Source organism: Rhinoderma darwinii, chromosome 7, assembly GCF_050947455.1.
Source record: "Rhinoderma darwinii isolate aRhiDar2 chromosome 7, aRhiDar2.hap1, whole genome shotgun sequence".
NCBI lineage: Eukaryota > Metazoa > Chordata > Amphibia > Anura > Rhinodermatidae > Rhinoderma > Rhinoderma darwinii.
The window spans coordinates 127732747-127749310 of record NC_134693.1 but is presented as its reverse complement, the minus strand read 5'-3'; the positions used below and the strand labels follow the sequence as shown (position 1 = coordinate 127749310).

At 40.3% G+C, this 16564-nt stretch overlaps 1 protein-coding gene across 7 annotated transcripts in view; it reads left to right on the top strand.

Moving 5' to 3' along the window:
- MAGI1 (membrane associated guanylate kinase, WW and PDZ domain containing 1) overlaps positions 1–16564 on the top strand; it is a 381212-nt gene that overhangs the window by 305340 nt on the left and 59308 nt on the right. For 5 of the 7 annotated variants that reach the window (XM_075834000.1, XM_075834001.1, XM_075833999.1 and 2 more), the window contains 6 exons: positions 3059–3097; positions 8318–8375; positions 9652–9734; positions 13732–13833; positions 14143–14325; positions 14482–15102. In XM_075834000.1, the coding sequence (XP_075690115.1) occupies positions 3059–3097; positions 8318–8375; positions 9652–9734; positions 13732–13833; positions 14143–14325; positions 14482–15102 (1086 nt within the window). The remainder of the gene's footprint in view (positions 1–3058; positions 3098–8317; positions 8376–9651; positions 9735–13731; positions 13834–14142; positions 14326–14481; positions 15103–16564) is intronic. The other 2 variants (XM_075833998.1, XM_075834003.1) reach the window with 1 other exon arrangement.

The window sequence follows — 16564 nt, the reverse complement described above, 5'->3', positions numbered from 1 at the left end:
ATGGGCCCTTAGACTTTTGGCCTCATGCACACAACCGTACTACTGATCTGCGTTGTATGGAATAGTAATATGGCCCACATAGAAATGTATCTATGGGCCAATACAACATTTTCGTAAGTCCAATTTTATGCGGAGGCACACAATGTTTTTTTCTTGCAAATTCATACAAAATCCTTAAAAAATAAAGGAAGAACGGCATGCTCGAACGCATCTATTATGGAGCTTTTTCCCCCCTAGAAACATGGCTTGTAGTGGAGACTATGGCAGCACAGAGTGCCTACGGGTTGATATAATGGACCATTACGGTGTGCCGCCATAAGTTTAAGATAATCTCTGGCTATGTCTTGCATGTGTGTGGACTCAATGTTAAGACCTAAAAGTCTTCATTGTGTTATATATCTATGAGATGTGACCTAAAACTTCATCTATAACATATATGTATTTTGTTGTATATTTATTTGTCTGTTTGACAAGTTTCCAAAATTTTAATAAGAACATCAATAGACTTGGTGGCCATTCTTGTAATCCTAGGTCTATGGCCAGTTTTAGTCCTTCATGCTGGAGGTTCCATTTTGGTTAGGTTTGGTGCAGGAAGAAGAGGGGGCAAAAATTTGGCAACAGATGAAGACACTCCACATATATTATAAGGGAGAATACATGGACACATGGGGCCCCATGTATGAAAACTAGTCCAACCAAGAAGTAGAGGTGTCTTTTTATCCAGGTTATTTTCTATGTAGTAATTGTGAACCAAAATAAACAGGGTGTCTTATGGAAAACCTTAGAACATTTCACCACTCATCCCAGTTACTTTAACCAGAAGTATAACATGAAGTTGCTGGGCCCCAAAAGGGGCACCTACAATGTGTTTTTTTTAATAGAACTGGTGTCTTTGTATGTGATGTAAGAGACTCAGCCCTTCAATGCACCAAGGCCAAGGTGCAATGGGTAACTCTGCACACCCTATAGCTATGCCCCTAACTGTCTGCTTGGACAAGCCTTACTTTGTAGAGCTCATTCAGACGTGCGTGTATCATGTCCGTGTGGAGGCCGTTGAAATAACAGCCGTCACACGGACTCATGTATTCAATGGGACGTTCACACGACCCTTGTTTCAACTGAGCGTGTGAAGGGTCCGTGAAAAAATAGGACATGTCCTATTTTACTGTGTGTCATGCATCCCTCCATAGACTCTAGTCTATGGGGGATCTGTGACAACGCGTCCAGCACGGATGCACCTCGGATGTTAAAAACATCAGTTTTTCACGTCCGAGGTGGGCTTTGTTCGTGTGAATGTAGCCGAATTCTGTAACGCTCAATGACAGACGTCTATTAAATTACTCAGCGTATACCCCGTGTGACACGTAAGAAAGCAAACGTGTTCTGTATTCATTTAGCTTTCTCAAATTGCTCCCCATGTTACAATTCCAGTATAATAAAAATATGAAACTGAACAAAAGACACGCGTTTCAGTTTTTCATTCAAAAAATGAGATACAGACTATTTTTCCACACACAATTTAAAGGGGTTGCTTATTAAGGAATATTGAAGTCATAAAGGACACGGGACCACCTTCTATAAGCTAGAGCGGAGAACTACTGTACAGGAGCGGCTCCCACTCTTGCGGACCCGGCTTGTCCATACATTACATGGATGGCTAGACATGGCTTCCTCCAGGGATAACGACGGACTGCCAGGGTTTGAGAAATAGAATTTGTTTTAAAAAGGGTTAGTCTTGGTAAGACAGTTCCTTCAAGATAATTCCTGGCACACAGACACTTGGAATTTTTCCGCCAAAATGTTATCTGAACTCAAACAGACATCCTAACGTTTTAGAACATTGGACCATAGACAGGAGAATAAACAAGAGTTGTACAAAATAGGACTGAGCTCAATATTAGACTCGAACTATCTCAGTGCTCAGACACCCACCGATCAAAGCTTTTTGAAAAGTTTAGTTACCCTTTAGGAGACCATTTTGGATAAAAAAAAAATTCCCCTTGACCACTCATTTTTGAAGGTGAAAACAGACAAATATCATATGGGAAATATATTGGCCCGTTTGGACTATTGTGTGTTTGTACAATCAGTAATAGAACGTCAGTAATATGGGGCAATCTTGATTAGCATGTGGGCCCATGCCAAAGTTTGCCGACATGAGGCCTTGTCCATATTATTCTTCCTCTGTATTGATTGTTTCTCAGTTTGTTGGATTAGTCAGTATAAAGGTAAGACCATAACAGGCCATTTTGAGTTTATGTATAATTAGTGACTAGAGGAGGACCAATACAGCTCTGGTCCTGAGATATGGTCTTTAATATTCAGTTTATTTTATGGCAGCCCCATTTCTTTTAGCGCAATATGCAAGGTCACATAATGCTGTAGACCAGTGGTCTCAAACCTGAAGTTCGCCAGCTGGAGAACCTCAGGTTGGAGACCGCTGCTGTTGACGATGGGTTTAGTTCACAGAAGTTCTTTTTCCTTTTAGTCACCAACCATCTCGGATTGTTCTATTCTATTTACAGGTTGATACTTTCTAATTTGAGACCGTTTAATCTATACAAAAACCAATATCTCTATTTCCTAAATTTGCCTGGTTGTCTGATTATATATGAATCATCGGTGCCATTTTTTACCACATTTTAAAAGATTGAAAAATTTTGCAAACAATTTTCGGTCAATTACAGATAGTCATGAAGTTCTGGCTTATTGATTGTATATGTCTAGGTAAATTATTGGTATACAATGCATACGTTATACGTAAATTTCAGTATTTTTCAGACCCAGACTTTTATATTTTGTAAATTGTGTCCAAATAAAAAAAATTTATTAATCCTTTTTCTGGATCTACAAAGTACTTTTTTCTGAAATCCGGGTCAACATGTAACTCTCATGACATTATTCTTTCTTTGTATACCGGATTAGATCGTATCAACCTGTAATATTGGTCTTAAGGTATTTTTATTTTTTATTTTAATGGGGATTTCCAACTTGGTGTCGGTATCTGAATTTATTTTCTTTTAATCTTTCTGTCTCATTTACTGCTCTTGCCTTGGAGAAGAAGGGGTCCACACCGAGGAACTGGACAGTGAACTAGGTAATATGTCACTCTTCATTTTTATTGCCTTTCACAGCTGCCAACATGATGTGCTACTGTTTATGATTTAAGAGAGATAAAAATTTATTTTATATTTGCCGGATTGCCAGCCTTTACAGTTTCATTACATGTGATTGGTCAAAAAGCATCATGTGACCATGCATCTATCTTTTATTCCCACGTTCTAAGTTAACATTGATTATATTTGCTATTGCTTTTTTTTTTTGCTTTTTTTTTAAATTTTTGTACTTATTTTGGGACATACCAATCAGAATCTATTTAGGAACACTTAAGTAGGACCCATCAGCTCTTCTGACAAGCCTGTCTTAGTAAATATTTGTATTCACCTCAAATAATAATTCTGGAGCTTGTTTTAATAAAACTCTGTTATTCTTCCTGGAAATGTATGAATAAATTGTCACCTAGTCGCTACTATTCTCCCTGTCAATTGGGTATGTTAGTAGACCGTCTGACACGTCCAATCAGTGCTGACCATGTAAAACTGCGTAGAAACTCACAAGATTGACAAGCGGAATTGTAACATCCGTTGTCTATTTATACAATTCCAGGAGGAATAACAGAAGAACGGCACTACACAGTGGTCTAAAAAAAAAGATGCTTCAAATATTTAGTAAAACTGACATATCAGGAGAGCTGACCGGCCCCAAGATTTTTAAAAAAAATACTCTTCTTCATTCTCTTTTATATTCTTGCATGCCTGCCGCTAGTCTTTCTGTTTCGTATAAACCCCCCACTAACATTATGTCCACACATTATTTATTATGTTTTATTATATAAAACTGTTGCTATGACCCTATATGTAGAGTTTTTGGAAGAAAAGTGGGATAGTGGAACTTGTGGATTGGATAACTTACTGCCACTTTATAGACATTGAACCTGGGGGCAAAATTTTTTCTCAAAATAGGCCCCTGGAAGTTGGGGGGAGGTGGGAAAGACCCACCACAATATGCGAAGGGTTCTATCTTTCAGCTTTTTTTTTGCAGAAACTTTCCCCTCTTCCTTTTTTAAAGGAGTGGGGCTGAGTTGTAGTACCAACACAGTGCCTGGGTGGGAGTGGCGCCGTGCCTGGAAAAATTTAGAGAGAGCTGCGGTGCGACATGGAGCGTTACGGCCTCTTCATTCAAAAAATTAACCAGGTCCCAATTGTCAGTCCTCAAACCATTGGCATATGCTGTCACTTTTGGTAGCGGAAAACCCCTTTAAACTGCACTGGAGTAATATAAGCTGCACTGTGAGTGGCTGCAATGGGCCACAAGGCTAGTTTTTCTGATAGACAATCTTAATAAATGAGGCATATTGTATAGAGGCGCTCCACAGATTTACTGACCATAGAAGCCACCAACTTAAGAATTTGAGGTCCTTACAATATGGTTACTATAAAAGTGTTTTAAACTCGGTTTAATTTTTATTTTATTTTTTTGACCCAAGGTCATCCCAAGGTTATTTCATACATTTTCTTATGGATGTGCTTTTTAATATTTCCCTCTTCATTTAGATGGAGCTGAAGTGATATATTCAGGGAACTAATAGAGAATTAAACATGACTAATGGCACTTCATGACGTCCCCTTCAGGGGCTCCGTATACTCAATGTGTTTGGCCTGATTATTATATACACCTCCTGTCTGTGGCAAAACAGGTGCAAAAAAAATAAATCAACCTGTGACCCCGAACAAATGAATCTTCTGTGTCTCCGCTATATTTGTTTCTTGACTGTAAAAACCGCTAACTATACCCATGACTGTTATACGGCATTGCTGATTTTATCATTGATGTAAATGATAATTTTATTAGACTTCACGCCAGCCCAGTAATTTCATTCTGCATTAGTTGCTATCCTTGTGTACAGAGGGGTAACCCCTCCTGGGCCCCAATACAAAATCTGAAACAGGGCCCCCCAGCTGTCACACGTCAATTAAAGCAAAACTCTCGGTCTCCTCCAGTAGGGCAGAGGAACCTTTTGGGGTCCCTCAGGCCCATGTGCAACCTCAACCTCTGCACCCCCTATAACTTTCAATTTATTGACTTAAATGCCTGTACACTGTGGGCTTATGAGTCCAGTAGGTGGAGTCACTGATTGATTGACAGCCTTCCCTGTATGTGTGTGCATGCAGATATAGCTGTCAATCACAGTTTAGGACTGCCCACTGGACTCCTAAGCTCACACTGAACAAGCATTTCCATCAAGTGAACAGTGATTTAAGTGAAATAATTACAAGTTATTCTTCATCTTTTCCCACATATATTAATCTGCTAAGCTCCTCCTGCTCTATAAAATGCTTACCCGCAGATCGGACAACATTTTCAACATTACAGGTTCCCTTTAATTAAAGTGGACCTGCCAGCTCTTGCATTCCCCAAGAAATAAAGCTGGAGCATCTTTACTTAGATCTCTACATTGTGCCGTTCCTCTGTTATTCCCCCTGGAAGTGTATAAATTAACTGAAAACTGGGCGTTACATTACACAGTCAGTCTATAATGGTTACCACTGATTGGACTGTGTAGAGAAACACCGTATTGACCAGGAGAATGGTTACAGGTGTCAATTTTTCAGACATTTCCAGGAGGAATAACAGAGGGACGGCACAAAGCAGAGCTGTTCGAAAAGAGGCCACAGAATTGTTTCACGGGGAATACAAGTATTTACAAACACAGGGATGTGAGGAGAGGTGACAGGTCCTCCTTAATTCCTAACAATTTTTATTTTCAACATTATTTTTATATATATATATCTTTTCACTGTATAAATTAAAATAATTCCCAAAATAATCATCCATTGAAGTGTTCACCTATATGGTATTCAATTGGCTCTAATGAAGTATCCAATACCCCATCTCGTTAAATAACAGATTATGGAAATATGTCAGTGGGTTTTGCCTCTGGTCCGCAGCCAAACGGCAATGAAAACATCTTTTAATTAGTCCGTGTGTGTTTTGTGTAGTGCTGGAGTTTAGACTGCGCAATTTCCTACCCTTATGGCAGTGTCGATGAAATCTGCTATTACTGTGTCAATGTGTATTCTGTACTTTCCTCCTATGTACAATATGGTGCTTGGGTTTAAATCCCACACAGCAATATTGTAGAGGTCTATTTGATATTATTTTTAGGAACTTTTTGAAACAATTGTGTCAATAACTCAAATACTAGAAAAGTCTGATAGTAGTCACGCATACAGCTGTATTAGGGATCCGTGCTATTTGGACTTGTAATACAGTCGCCATAGTCAGCTGTAGACCCGTACTGTACCTCCATATGCCTCTGATATTATACAGCACATAGAGGTTTCATTTCTCAGGAATTTTGTGGGAATCCAATTGTGCCATGGCCCATCCCAGGCTGTAATATAGAGGTTTTCTCACCTAAAATAAATGATTCTAAGGGCCTGTTCACATCACCGTTCGTTTCCGTTGAGGGGTTCCGTCGGAGGTTTCCGTCGACTGCGCTATTGATTCCGTCCAAAACTACGGAACTCTGTCACAAAGGTGACATACGGAAACCATTAGCTAGGTTACCGTCACCATTGAGTTCAATGGTGAGGGAAACGGAAGCTGAGGTTTCCGTTTGACTTTCCGCTGAGGGGTTAACCCGACGGAAACGTCCGACGGAACCCCTCAGCGGGAAGAAACGGTGATGTGAACACAGCCTAAGAGAGAATACAGAGCCCATGTGAGACACCATATGGTGGCACGCGGAGTGTCTGAGGCTGTAACGTGGCCCGGTAGGGACTTTTTCCCACCATACAGGCTCTGTGCACGCCATGCCATGTTTTGCGTCCCATAGTAGTGCCCAGATTAGCACAATGGGTTTAATTTAAAGGGACCATGATGCAGCGTCCATGGATTATTGCATCAAGGTGGCACTTACTCAGTTTTGCTATCATGTCAATAGTTGTAATGTAGACAGGGGTGTAGCTATAGGGGGTGCAGAAGTAGCAGTCATACCTGGTGTCTGAGGCATCTGCCACATAAGAAGACACCAGTGTTATAAGTGGCAGGTAGAGGCCCTGGTACAGATTCTGCATTGGGGCCAAGGAGCATCAAGTTACGTCTCTGATTCTAGAAAAAGTTAATGGAAATTGTTTGAGACTGTAAGTCCTTACTTTGCGGATTTAACACCGATTTTCATTGCAGATTTTACCCTTTGCAATACAAAAGGGTGGGATCTGCGTCAAATCCGCGATGTGTGAACAGTTGTTTAAATTTCCATGAAAAAAAAATAGCTGGAGCATATATTATCTAGGTGTCAAAATGCAAGCTACAAAGACGTTTCTGCATTGGTCTCCTTATGCTTTTGCATGGGTGCGAATATTCTCTTATGTCAACTGAGTATTTCTTGTGTTAAACTGCTAAATCTTTTCACTTTCTTGTTTGTAAAGACTGGTGCCACCTACAGGGTACTAGAAGGTACTACACTCCTGTGAAAAGATTGGTTAACAGGTTCTGTTTTCTGACAATTACCTTTTCATGGTTCACAATATTGTTTGTGCAAACTCTATGCTTATTATTCCAAAGGAATTCCTTTGATAAAACGAAAATAATAAAAATGTAAAACTTATTTATTAAATATTCGCCTTAGTCCCTGTACCCACCGCAGAGGCTTTTGCCAAGATTTGGTGGCAGGATGAGCATATCCATACTCGTTAATAGTAGATCAGAGGTCCGCAACCTTCAACACTCCAACTTTTGTGAAATTACAATTCCCAGCATGCCTTGCCATTTTTTGGCTGGAATAAAAAAGCCTTTGGCTGTCAGGGCATGATGGTAGTTGTAGTTACACAACAGCTGGTGTGCCGAAGGTTACTGACCCTTGTAGTAGATCATGCTAGCATTGATAATAACACATCAGATCTCACCATTCTTATACACATTATGATAGGGGGCCATACCTTTGTTCCCATTATACATCCAGTTTATCAGCTAGTTTTAAGCTAGCTATAGACCGGTTGAATCATCCATTAACATGGCCGCTAGACTTAGCTGAATTGACTTGTTTTCCCTAGCAACAGAGATCAGCGGCAATTATACTAACCAATGCCGCTTATCTCAGACCCAACCTGTCTAATGCTTGCTTTCCCTGACCTCTACTGTTAGGCAGTCCTTATAAATGTGCGATTCTCAACCAGATTTAAACATATGGTTATAGATTAGAGTTTCATATTCATAGTTCGTGTGTAAACCGTCTTTCTTCTTTTATTTTTAGAATTGCCTTCTGGGTGGGAGAAGATTGAAGACCCTGTTTATGGAGTCTACTATGTAGAGTAAGTCATCGTCATTGGCACCTAAAACTGCATCTTGTATAGACTGGCACCTGTAAGTGACTTTATTTAGGGAGATGTTATAAAGACGAGATTTAGCCGCTGACCAAAGTTGGATATACAATACAATTTTATTAATGCCGCGCTGGAAATCTGAAGCTTAATCTGAAAATCCTGATGGTCTGACATCCGTGAATAATGATGGGAGATTTTACTATACGATACTGAAAAAGAAAGAAGACCCTTAAAGGGAACTAGGAAAAAGGGTCTGCTTATTTTCCAGAAACAACACCACATTGAGGCCTTATTCACACGAACGTGTGTGTTTTGCGCGTTGCAGTTCCGTGTGTCATCAGTATGTGCTGCGTGGCCGCTTGATTTTCACGCATATGCCATGCTTATGACACGCGGTTTGGAAGTTTAGAAAAAGAAATGAAGGAAGTGCTTTTAATTTTTCCTTAATTTCTTTAACTACTGTTGCGCGAATCACGCGCAGCACACGGAATTGCTTCCGTGTGCCGTGCGCGATTATCACGTACCCATTGACTTCAATGGGTGCGTGATGCGCGAAAAACGACCAAGTATAGGACATGTCGTGAGTTTTACGGACTGTCTGAACGGCCCCATTGACTAACATAGGTCCGTGAGACGCTCGTGATTTTCACGCGCGTCTCACGGACGTAAAACACGTTCGTGTGAATAAGGCCTGAGTGTGTCCACTATTGCAGCTCTCATCTATTCAAGTGAATGAGGCTGGGCTGCAATACCAGAAACACCCTTTGGAGAAGAGTGGCGCTGTTTCTATTTAAAAAAAAAAAAAAAGAAGAGTGCATTGATGCAATTTTTTTTAGTCCCCATTGACTTCTATAGGGGAAATTTGTCACCCTAATGGATTAGACATTTGGTAGAGCATGGCACAATTTTTTTTTCATATGGTGGCACATGGAGTAAAAACACAAAAGTTCCTCCATATAAACATATGGTGTAAAGCAGAAATACTGCATTTTCTATAGGATAAAATCCCAGTGGTATTACGGCCCCACTAAGAAGCCTTACAGAGCCATAATATGGCTGTGTGCATTATGAATTTAGCAGATGTTGTTTTTTTTTGGTTTTGTTTTTTTTACCTTGAAGTTGTTTCTTAGATTTGTTGTTTTTTTCTTTGTGACTGGATAAACATCCTGACAATCCACGTCATCTGCGTGTAGCGGCCTCAATGGACTTAATTCCTGTCCTTCAATAGAAGCTATTAGTGACATCATTGTGTCTTCCTTCACAGTCACATAAACAGGAAAACACAGTATGAAAATCCTGTCCTTGAAGCCAAACGCAAGAAACAGCTTGGACAACAGCAAACAGACGGTAAGTCGCTGGTTATATCTTATTCTTCGTTCATAAATGTCGTATTTATTATTTGGGATTTTTACCTGTATGTGGGTAATGTAAAGTAAGGGGTTGTCTGCTTTAGAAAATACATTTTTCAATACCCTATTCGGGAATTCTGAGCTAATCGAGGTGGGGTCCACCTAGCAGTACCCTTAGATATTCGCTACAAAGAGCGTCTTTCGCTCTGGAGGACCCAGCACGTCCATACATTACATAGAACTATGTAATGCTTTGTTTATCCTGTGGTGGCGCTGCAGGGGAATTCAACACTTGCTGTTAGGTTCTCCCACAGATTACAGTTCATTGCTAAGAGTCTCAGCATCATGCTATCCTCGGGGGACCTTTCTAACAAAAAATTGTCCAAAGTAGACAAGCCCTTAAAATTCTGGTAAAGAGAGCATAATCTCACCCCCCACCCCCATTTCCTGCAGATCAATTGAATGTTAATAGAGTGTATGAGGACTTCAGAGACTGATTTATGCAGGGTTACCTTGACCATATTTGTATATTTCTGGAGTACTGCTTTATTGTTGCTATTAGTACATTTTTTAGGATGGGTATTAGTATGGCTGCATATACTCATACAGCAGTGGACACAGACAGCAGAGGTTCCCTGTATATGGCCCCCTAATAGTTTATCAAAGAGTGCTCTCTTTTTTTCTGTCTACCAGTAATTGTGAGTTATAAAATTCATTATTTCAGTCCCTTATATATAAGAGGATACTACTCTTAGGGCCCCCTACCCGACTGGGCTCCTGTGCAGCTGCACATATGCTATGTCTGCCCCTCTACTCCTATATACTCTTTCTGAAGTATTGGACTTGTTTGTAGAGGAAATAGGCAAACAAAATCTCTATTGGTAAAATCTAGAAAATAAACTTGCTCAATTTGTAAAATTAAAAAAATACAAAGAATTATTGAATAAAATGTAAATAAAAAATAATTTGATGAAATGCTTCGCATCGCGGGTCTAAAGGATTGATGATGCCAATTAATACTTTTAGATTCTGTTTTTATATTAAGATTTTTTACAAATTGCTAATTTTTATATTTTATATCACACTTTTTGGAATGGGAAAATGAATTTATTTTGGCAAAAACTGCTCCATATTTCTTAACCATAAATTATTACTAAACAATTAAGCTTCCACATTCTGGGATCAGTTATAACCGTATCGTGTCCCGTTTTTGGCTGCGGTCTTAGATCAGTAGATATACCGCAGTCTGGAACGTTTGACTGTTGATATTTTTACAAAAACAGCAGGACTTGCTGAGACTGATTTTAGATGTGGTCTTCTCTGTAAGGAAGGTGTAATTGTAGTATGTTTGAGCGTAGACAACTTCCCGTTCCTTCGTAAGGTCACCCTGAGTACAAGAACCACAGGGGGGCACCCTGAGACAAATAATCTACAGCAGAGAGGGAAGGAATTGCACGTCTTGAGCAGGGACTGGAAATAAAGAATAAAATCCCCAGACACGGCATTGATAGGCACAATTTGCTATTGCCCATGTACCGTAATCTTGTTCTGTTCATAGGTTTGCAAATGCTGTGGTTCTCCATATGTAACTACAACTCCCAGCATGTAAGACATGATTTAATAAACAATAGTACATTGGCATCAAGTGACGTGCTATTCATTCCTGTTGTTCAGGAAGCTGCCTAAGTAATGTGGTGAAAGAGGCCATATCTCTGTTTAGAAAAAGTAAAAAAATAAAATAAAATTCCAAAATTTCACCCGACAGGGACAATTACGCTGTAAATAAAGGAAACGCCTCAGGGCCATCATGTTTATTCATTTGATAATCTGTTGCTGGCATATACCGTAAATGTGTTGAGATTAAGATTATTATTTTTATGTACATTAGAACTAAAATATATGTAGCAGACAATGTAATATGGCAAAAAGGAATAGGTCTGCTGCTGTGGAGTTAAGATTGTAAAAAAAGGGAATAGAAAGTGAGTGAGTTGCGCACTGTGCGAACTAGACACACCTAAAACTGTAAAATCTGTAACCCTCAATATTTTATTTTTGTGATCACCTTCACAGATTATGGGTTTTCAAAAATTTGGCAAAAAATGTGGCAAAAAAAAAAAGTGACATACCTTTTTAAATCCCCTGTGGTTCCTTGCTGACTTGCTGTATACAACATGTTTACTGCCGTTCAATGTTACGCCACTGGTAGTGCCAGTGACTGGCTGCCACAATTACTTGTAGAGTACGACTTGCCATCCCTGCTTCCTAGTTTACAAAGGTCAGCGGGGAACCAGGGATTTTAGAGTTGATTGTGCCGATTTGTTGTTTTTCAAAATGTCAAACAAGCCCTTTAACCCCTTAATGACCGGGCCATTTTGCACGTTAATGACCAAGGATTATTTTTTGTTTTTTCACGGTCGCATTCCAAGAGTCGTAACTCTTTTTTTATTCCGTCGACATAGCCGTATAAGGGCTTGTTTTTTGCGGGACGAGTTGTATTTTGTAATTGTACCATTTTTAGAAGCTTATAATATATTGATTAACTTTTATTAACTTTATTTTAGGAGAGAATTGAAAATAAGCAGCTATTCCAGCATTAATTTTCACGTTATAAATTTACGCCGTTTACTATGCAGCGTAAATAACATGTTAACTTTATTCTATGGCTCGGCACGATTACGGGGATACCAAATATGTAAAGGTTTTATGTGTTTTTCTACATTTGCACAATAAAAACCCTTTTAGAAAAAAATTACTTGTTTTTGCATCGCCGCATTCCAAGAGACGTAACGTTTTTATTTTTCCGTCGATGTGGCCGTATGTGGGCTTGATTTTTGCGGGACAATGTGTAGTTTTTATTAGTACTATTTTGGGGTACATAGGACTTATAGATTAACTTTTATTTTATTTTTTATGGGGGGAATGGGAGAAAAGAGAGAATTTTGACGTTGTTTTTTGCGTTTTCTTTGGACGCCGTTCATCCGGCGGTTTAATTAATATGTGCATTTTATTGGTCAAGTTGTTACGATCGCTGGGATACCATATATGTGTATGTGTGATTTGTTTTGACCGTTTTACTAAATAAAACCACTTTTTGGGCCAAAAAAGTAGTTTTATTTGACTTTGACTGTAATTCTTTATTTATTTTTTTCACAAACTTTATTTAACTGTTTTACATTTTTTTTTTAAGTCCCACCAGGGGACTTCACTATGGGATGTGCCGATCGCATATATAATGCTTTGGTATACTTCGTATACCAAAGCATTATTGCCTGTCAGTGTAAATCTGACAGGCAACCTGTTAGGTCATGCCTCCGGCATCGCCTAACAGGCAGATGCTGAAGGCAGACCTGGGGGTCTTTGTTAGACCCCCGGCTGTCATGGAAACCCGACGGCGACCCGCGATTTGTTTGCGGGGGCGCCGATCGGGTGACAGAGGGAGCTCCCCCTCTGTCAAACACATTAAATGCCGCTGTCACTATTGACAGCGGCATTTAATGGGTTAAACTGCCGGAATCGGCGCGCGCTTCGATTCCGGCAGTTGCAGCAGGAGCCAGGCTGTGTATAACAGCCGTGCTCCTGCCGCTGATCGCGTGGGTACAGTCTCAGTACCCGCGCCATCACAGGACGGATATATCCGTCCTCCTGCGCGAACTAGCAGCTGCTGAGGACGGATATATCCGTCCTTCGGCGTTAAGGAGTTAAGATTGTACTGGTCATTTTATTAGTGTTGATGCATAATTATTATAGGAGGGAAATCTTAAAAATATAACATGTTGGGGTCACTTGGGGATTGAGATGCACTGTATAATGCCTTCCGCGTGGCCTAAGAGAGCGGCATATGACACAGGAATTCTGTCTTCAGTGTGTCATGCTCCGCCCCCTCGGGCCCTACACTTGGCATAACAAAATGTATACGTTTTGCATGGAATCTTACTCTAAATTTTATCTGCTGCCCATTGTTTAATTTCTTTGTCTTATGTCCTTTATATCAACAGAGTGGCCAGGAGAACACCCACCTATTGCGCCTCCACCTATTACTCTTCCTAACAACCTCACACCAAAAAAGAAGGAACCAGCAAGAGACCCTTCCACCCATGGTAATTTTACCACCCTAGTTTATTGATGTAATAGAACATACTAGTAAATTATAGAGCAGGGGCGTTGTTATAGGGGTTAAGGGGTAGCAGTGGCACCTGGGCCATGGTGCCTGAGGAGACCCAAATGCCCCTCTGCCACATAAGAAGCCACCAGTATTATATATGGCACATGGTAGGTGGGGGGCCCTGTTACAGATTTTTGCATTGAGGCCCCGGTGCATCAAGTTACGCCTCTGGGGTGGACATTGCTGGTTTTTATATTTTTTCAACCAAGTTCATTTAGTAATATTTTCTTAATCATTATTTCAGCTAAACCATTCTTCACAAGAAACCCTTCCGAATTAAAAGGAAAATTTATTAACACAAAACTGAGGAAAAGCACCCGAGGTTTTGGTTTCACTGTGGTTGGTGGAGATGAGCCGGATGAGTTTCTGCAGATAAAGAGTCTAGTCCTTGACGGCCCCGCTGCTCTGGATGGCAAGATGGAAACGGGTATAATTATTTTATGTTTTTATCAAGCTCTATATCAATTGCTGTAAATTATATATTTTTTTAAAACCAACACATGGTCTGCCACTTTTTGATATTTTTGAGAAATATATTATAGAAAATTCCAATTTTTGTCATCTCTATTTTTCCCTGTCACAGGTGATGTTATTGTTAGTGTAAATGAGACCTGTGTGCTTGGATATACCCATGCTCAAGTCGTGAAGATCTTCCAGTCTATACCCATCGGTGAAAGTGTTGACCTTGAACTTTGCAGAGGGTATCCACTTCCATTCGACCCTGATGATCCCAACACAAGTCTTGTGACATCAGTGGCCATACTGGATAAAGACCCTATCATTGTCAATGGACAAGAAACCTATGACTCCCCATCCAGCAACAGCAGTAAAACTAGAAAAGCCAATAACTTAAAGGAGCCAAGGCCAAGCAGCCCTGCGGACATATCTTCAAATGGTTCCCATGGTTACCCTAATGACACTGTCTCTTTGGCTTCCTCTATAGCAACGCAACCTGAACTTATTACAGTGCATATAGTTAAAGGGCCAATGGGATTTGGCTTCACTATAGCAGATAGTCCTGGTGGTGGTGGCCAGAGAGTGAAACAGATTGTAGATAGTCCTCGTTGCCGTGGCCTCAAAGAGGGAGATCTCATTGTGGAAGTAAATAAGAAGAATGTGCAGACTCTTACACATAATCAAGTTGTGGATTTACTGATCGAATGTCCAAAGGGGAGCGAAGTTACTTTGTTGGTGCAAAGAGGAGGTAAGCGTTGTGTACTTGTAGCCGGCTGAGCTAATTGATCAAACCTAGGGTAGGCGTGATGTTACATGAAAGTCGTCAATTTAGGAGAGTTTTACACTGAGCGATTATCATGTAAAAAATCGTAATATCGAGTAAAAGTTTGCAATCATTGGCCAGTGTAACCATGTGCAGCAAGAAATTGCTCATTTGTCGTTGATCGAATGTTTTATGAAAGCCTAAAAATTATTGTTTGTCGGTGGTACATCCCCTCGTGTAAGCAGGTATCTGCTAGTCATTAATAGACGAGATAGGAGCTGTGGAAATGTTGGCCAAAAAGACAAGTGATCTCAAAAGCAATCGAATTAACGGAAAAACATTATTTTAACACACAAATGCGTATTTTTTTCAAACAATTTGTTTTACAAATTTATCTTCACGTGTAAAAAGGACCCTTAGATTTCTATCCATTTGGGATGTCTTAGGGTGGCCATGCACAGACTCATGTCTCCCCGTTGAGGAGACAATTACCCATTCCTTGTCCGAAAGGAATGAATCCTCAGAAGGTTTCCAGGCCTTTTCTTTAACCAGGAGAGAAGGGAAAGTTTGGGTCCTTGAAAGATTATTATAATGGCAAATTTGTTGGAATATCTCCGCTATATTAAACACTACAGGTCAACAAAAGTTCTATATATCCTCTTAAACATTGACCTCACCACCAGATGGGACCAAAAGATTGGGTCATGTATGACCAGTTTAAAGGTCTATGTACATCTTTGAATAGAAATGTTATTTTTTTTAACCTTTTACGATACTGCTTCAATGTTTACTGCATACATAGAAGCTGTATCGTTCTCTCTCAGCCGATTCTGTCAGTTCAGCTGAACGGACGGCTTGGCTGAGAGCGGGTCCTTGGATCGATATTAGGTGGATCCTGTGTCAGAGAAACGCAGGATCTTCTCTCTTCACCTGAACTGAGGGGACGGCATAGATTTTATGTATACCGGATACGTAGAAGCTGTATTTTAAAAAGTAAAACTTTTTTTTTTTTTTAAATAAGGCCTCATGCACACGACCGTAGCCATGTGCACGCCCGTGATTTTCGGGTCGGTCGGCAGCGGACTGTCAGCCGCAAGCCGCCCGCAAATCGCGGGCAATGTACATGGACGCGGCCATTATTTTCAATGAGCCCGGACCGCAGAAGACAGCCATAATAAGACATGTCCGTTCTTTCTGCGGTGCGGGCTCCCGGGCCATGCACAGACTGTAAAAACTACGGTCGTGTGCATGGCCCCATCGAAATGAATGGGGCCGCAATTCTCTCGTGGATTTTCGGGGGAATTGCGGCCGCAAAAGCACGTTCGTGTGCATGGGGCCTACGTCAGTTAGAAAAGTGCTTAAAGAGGCTCTGTCACCAGATTTTGCAACCCCTATCTGCTATTGCAGCAGATAGGCGCTGCAATGTAGATTACAGTAACGTTTTTAT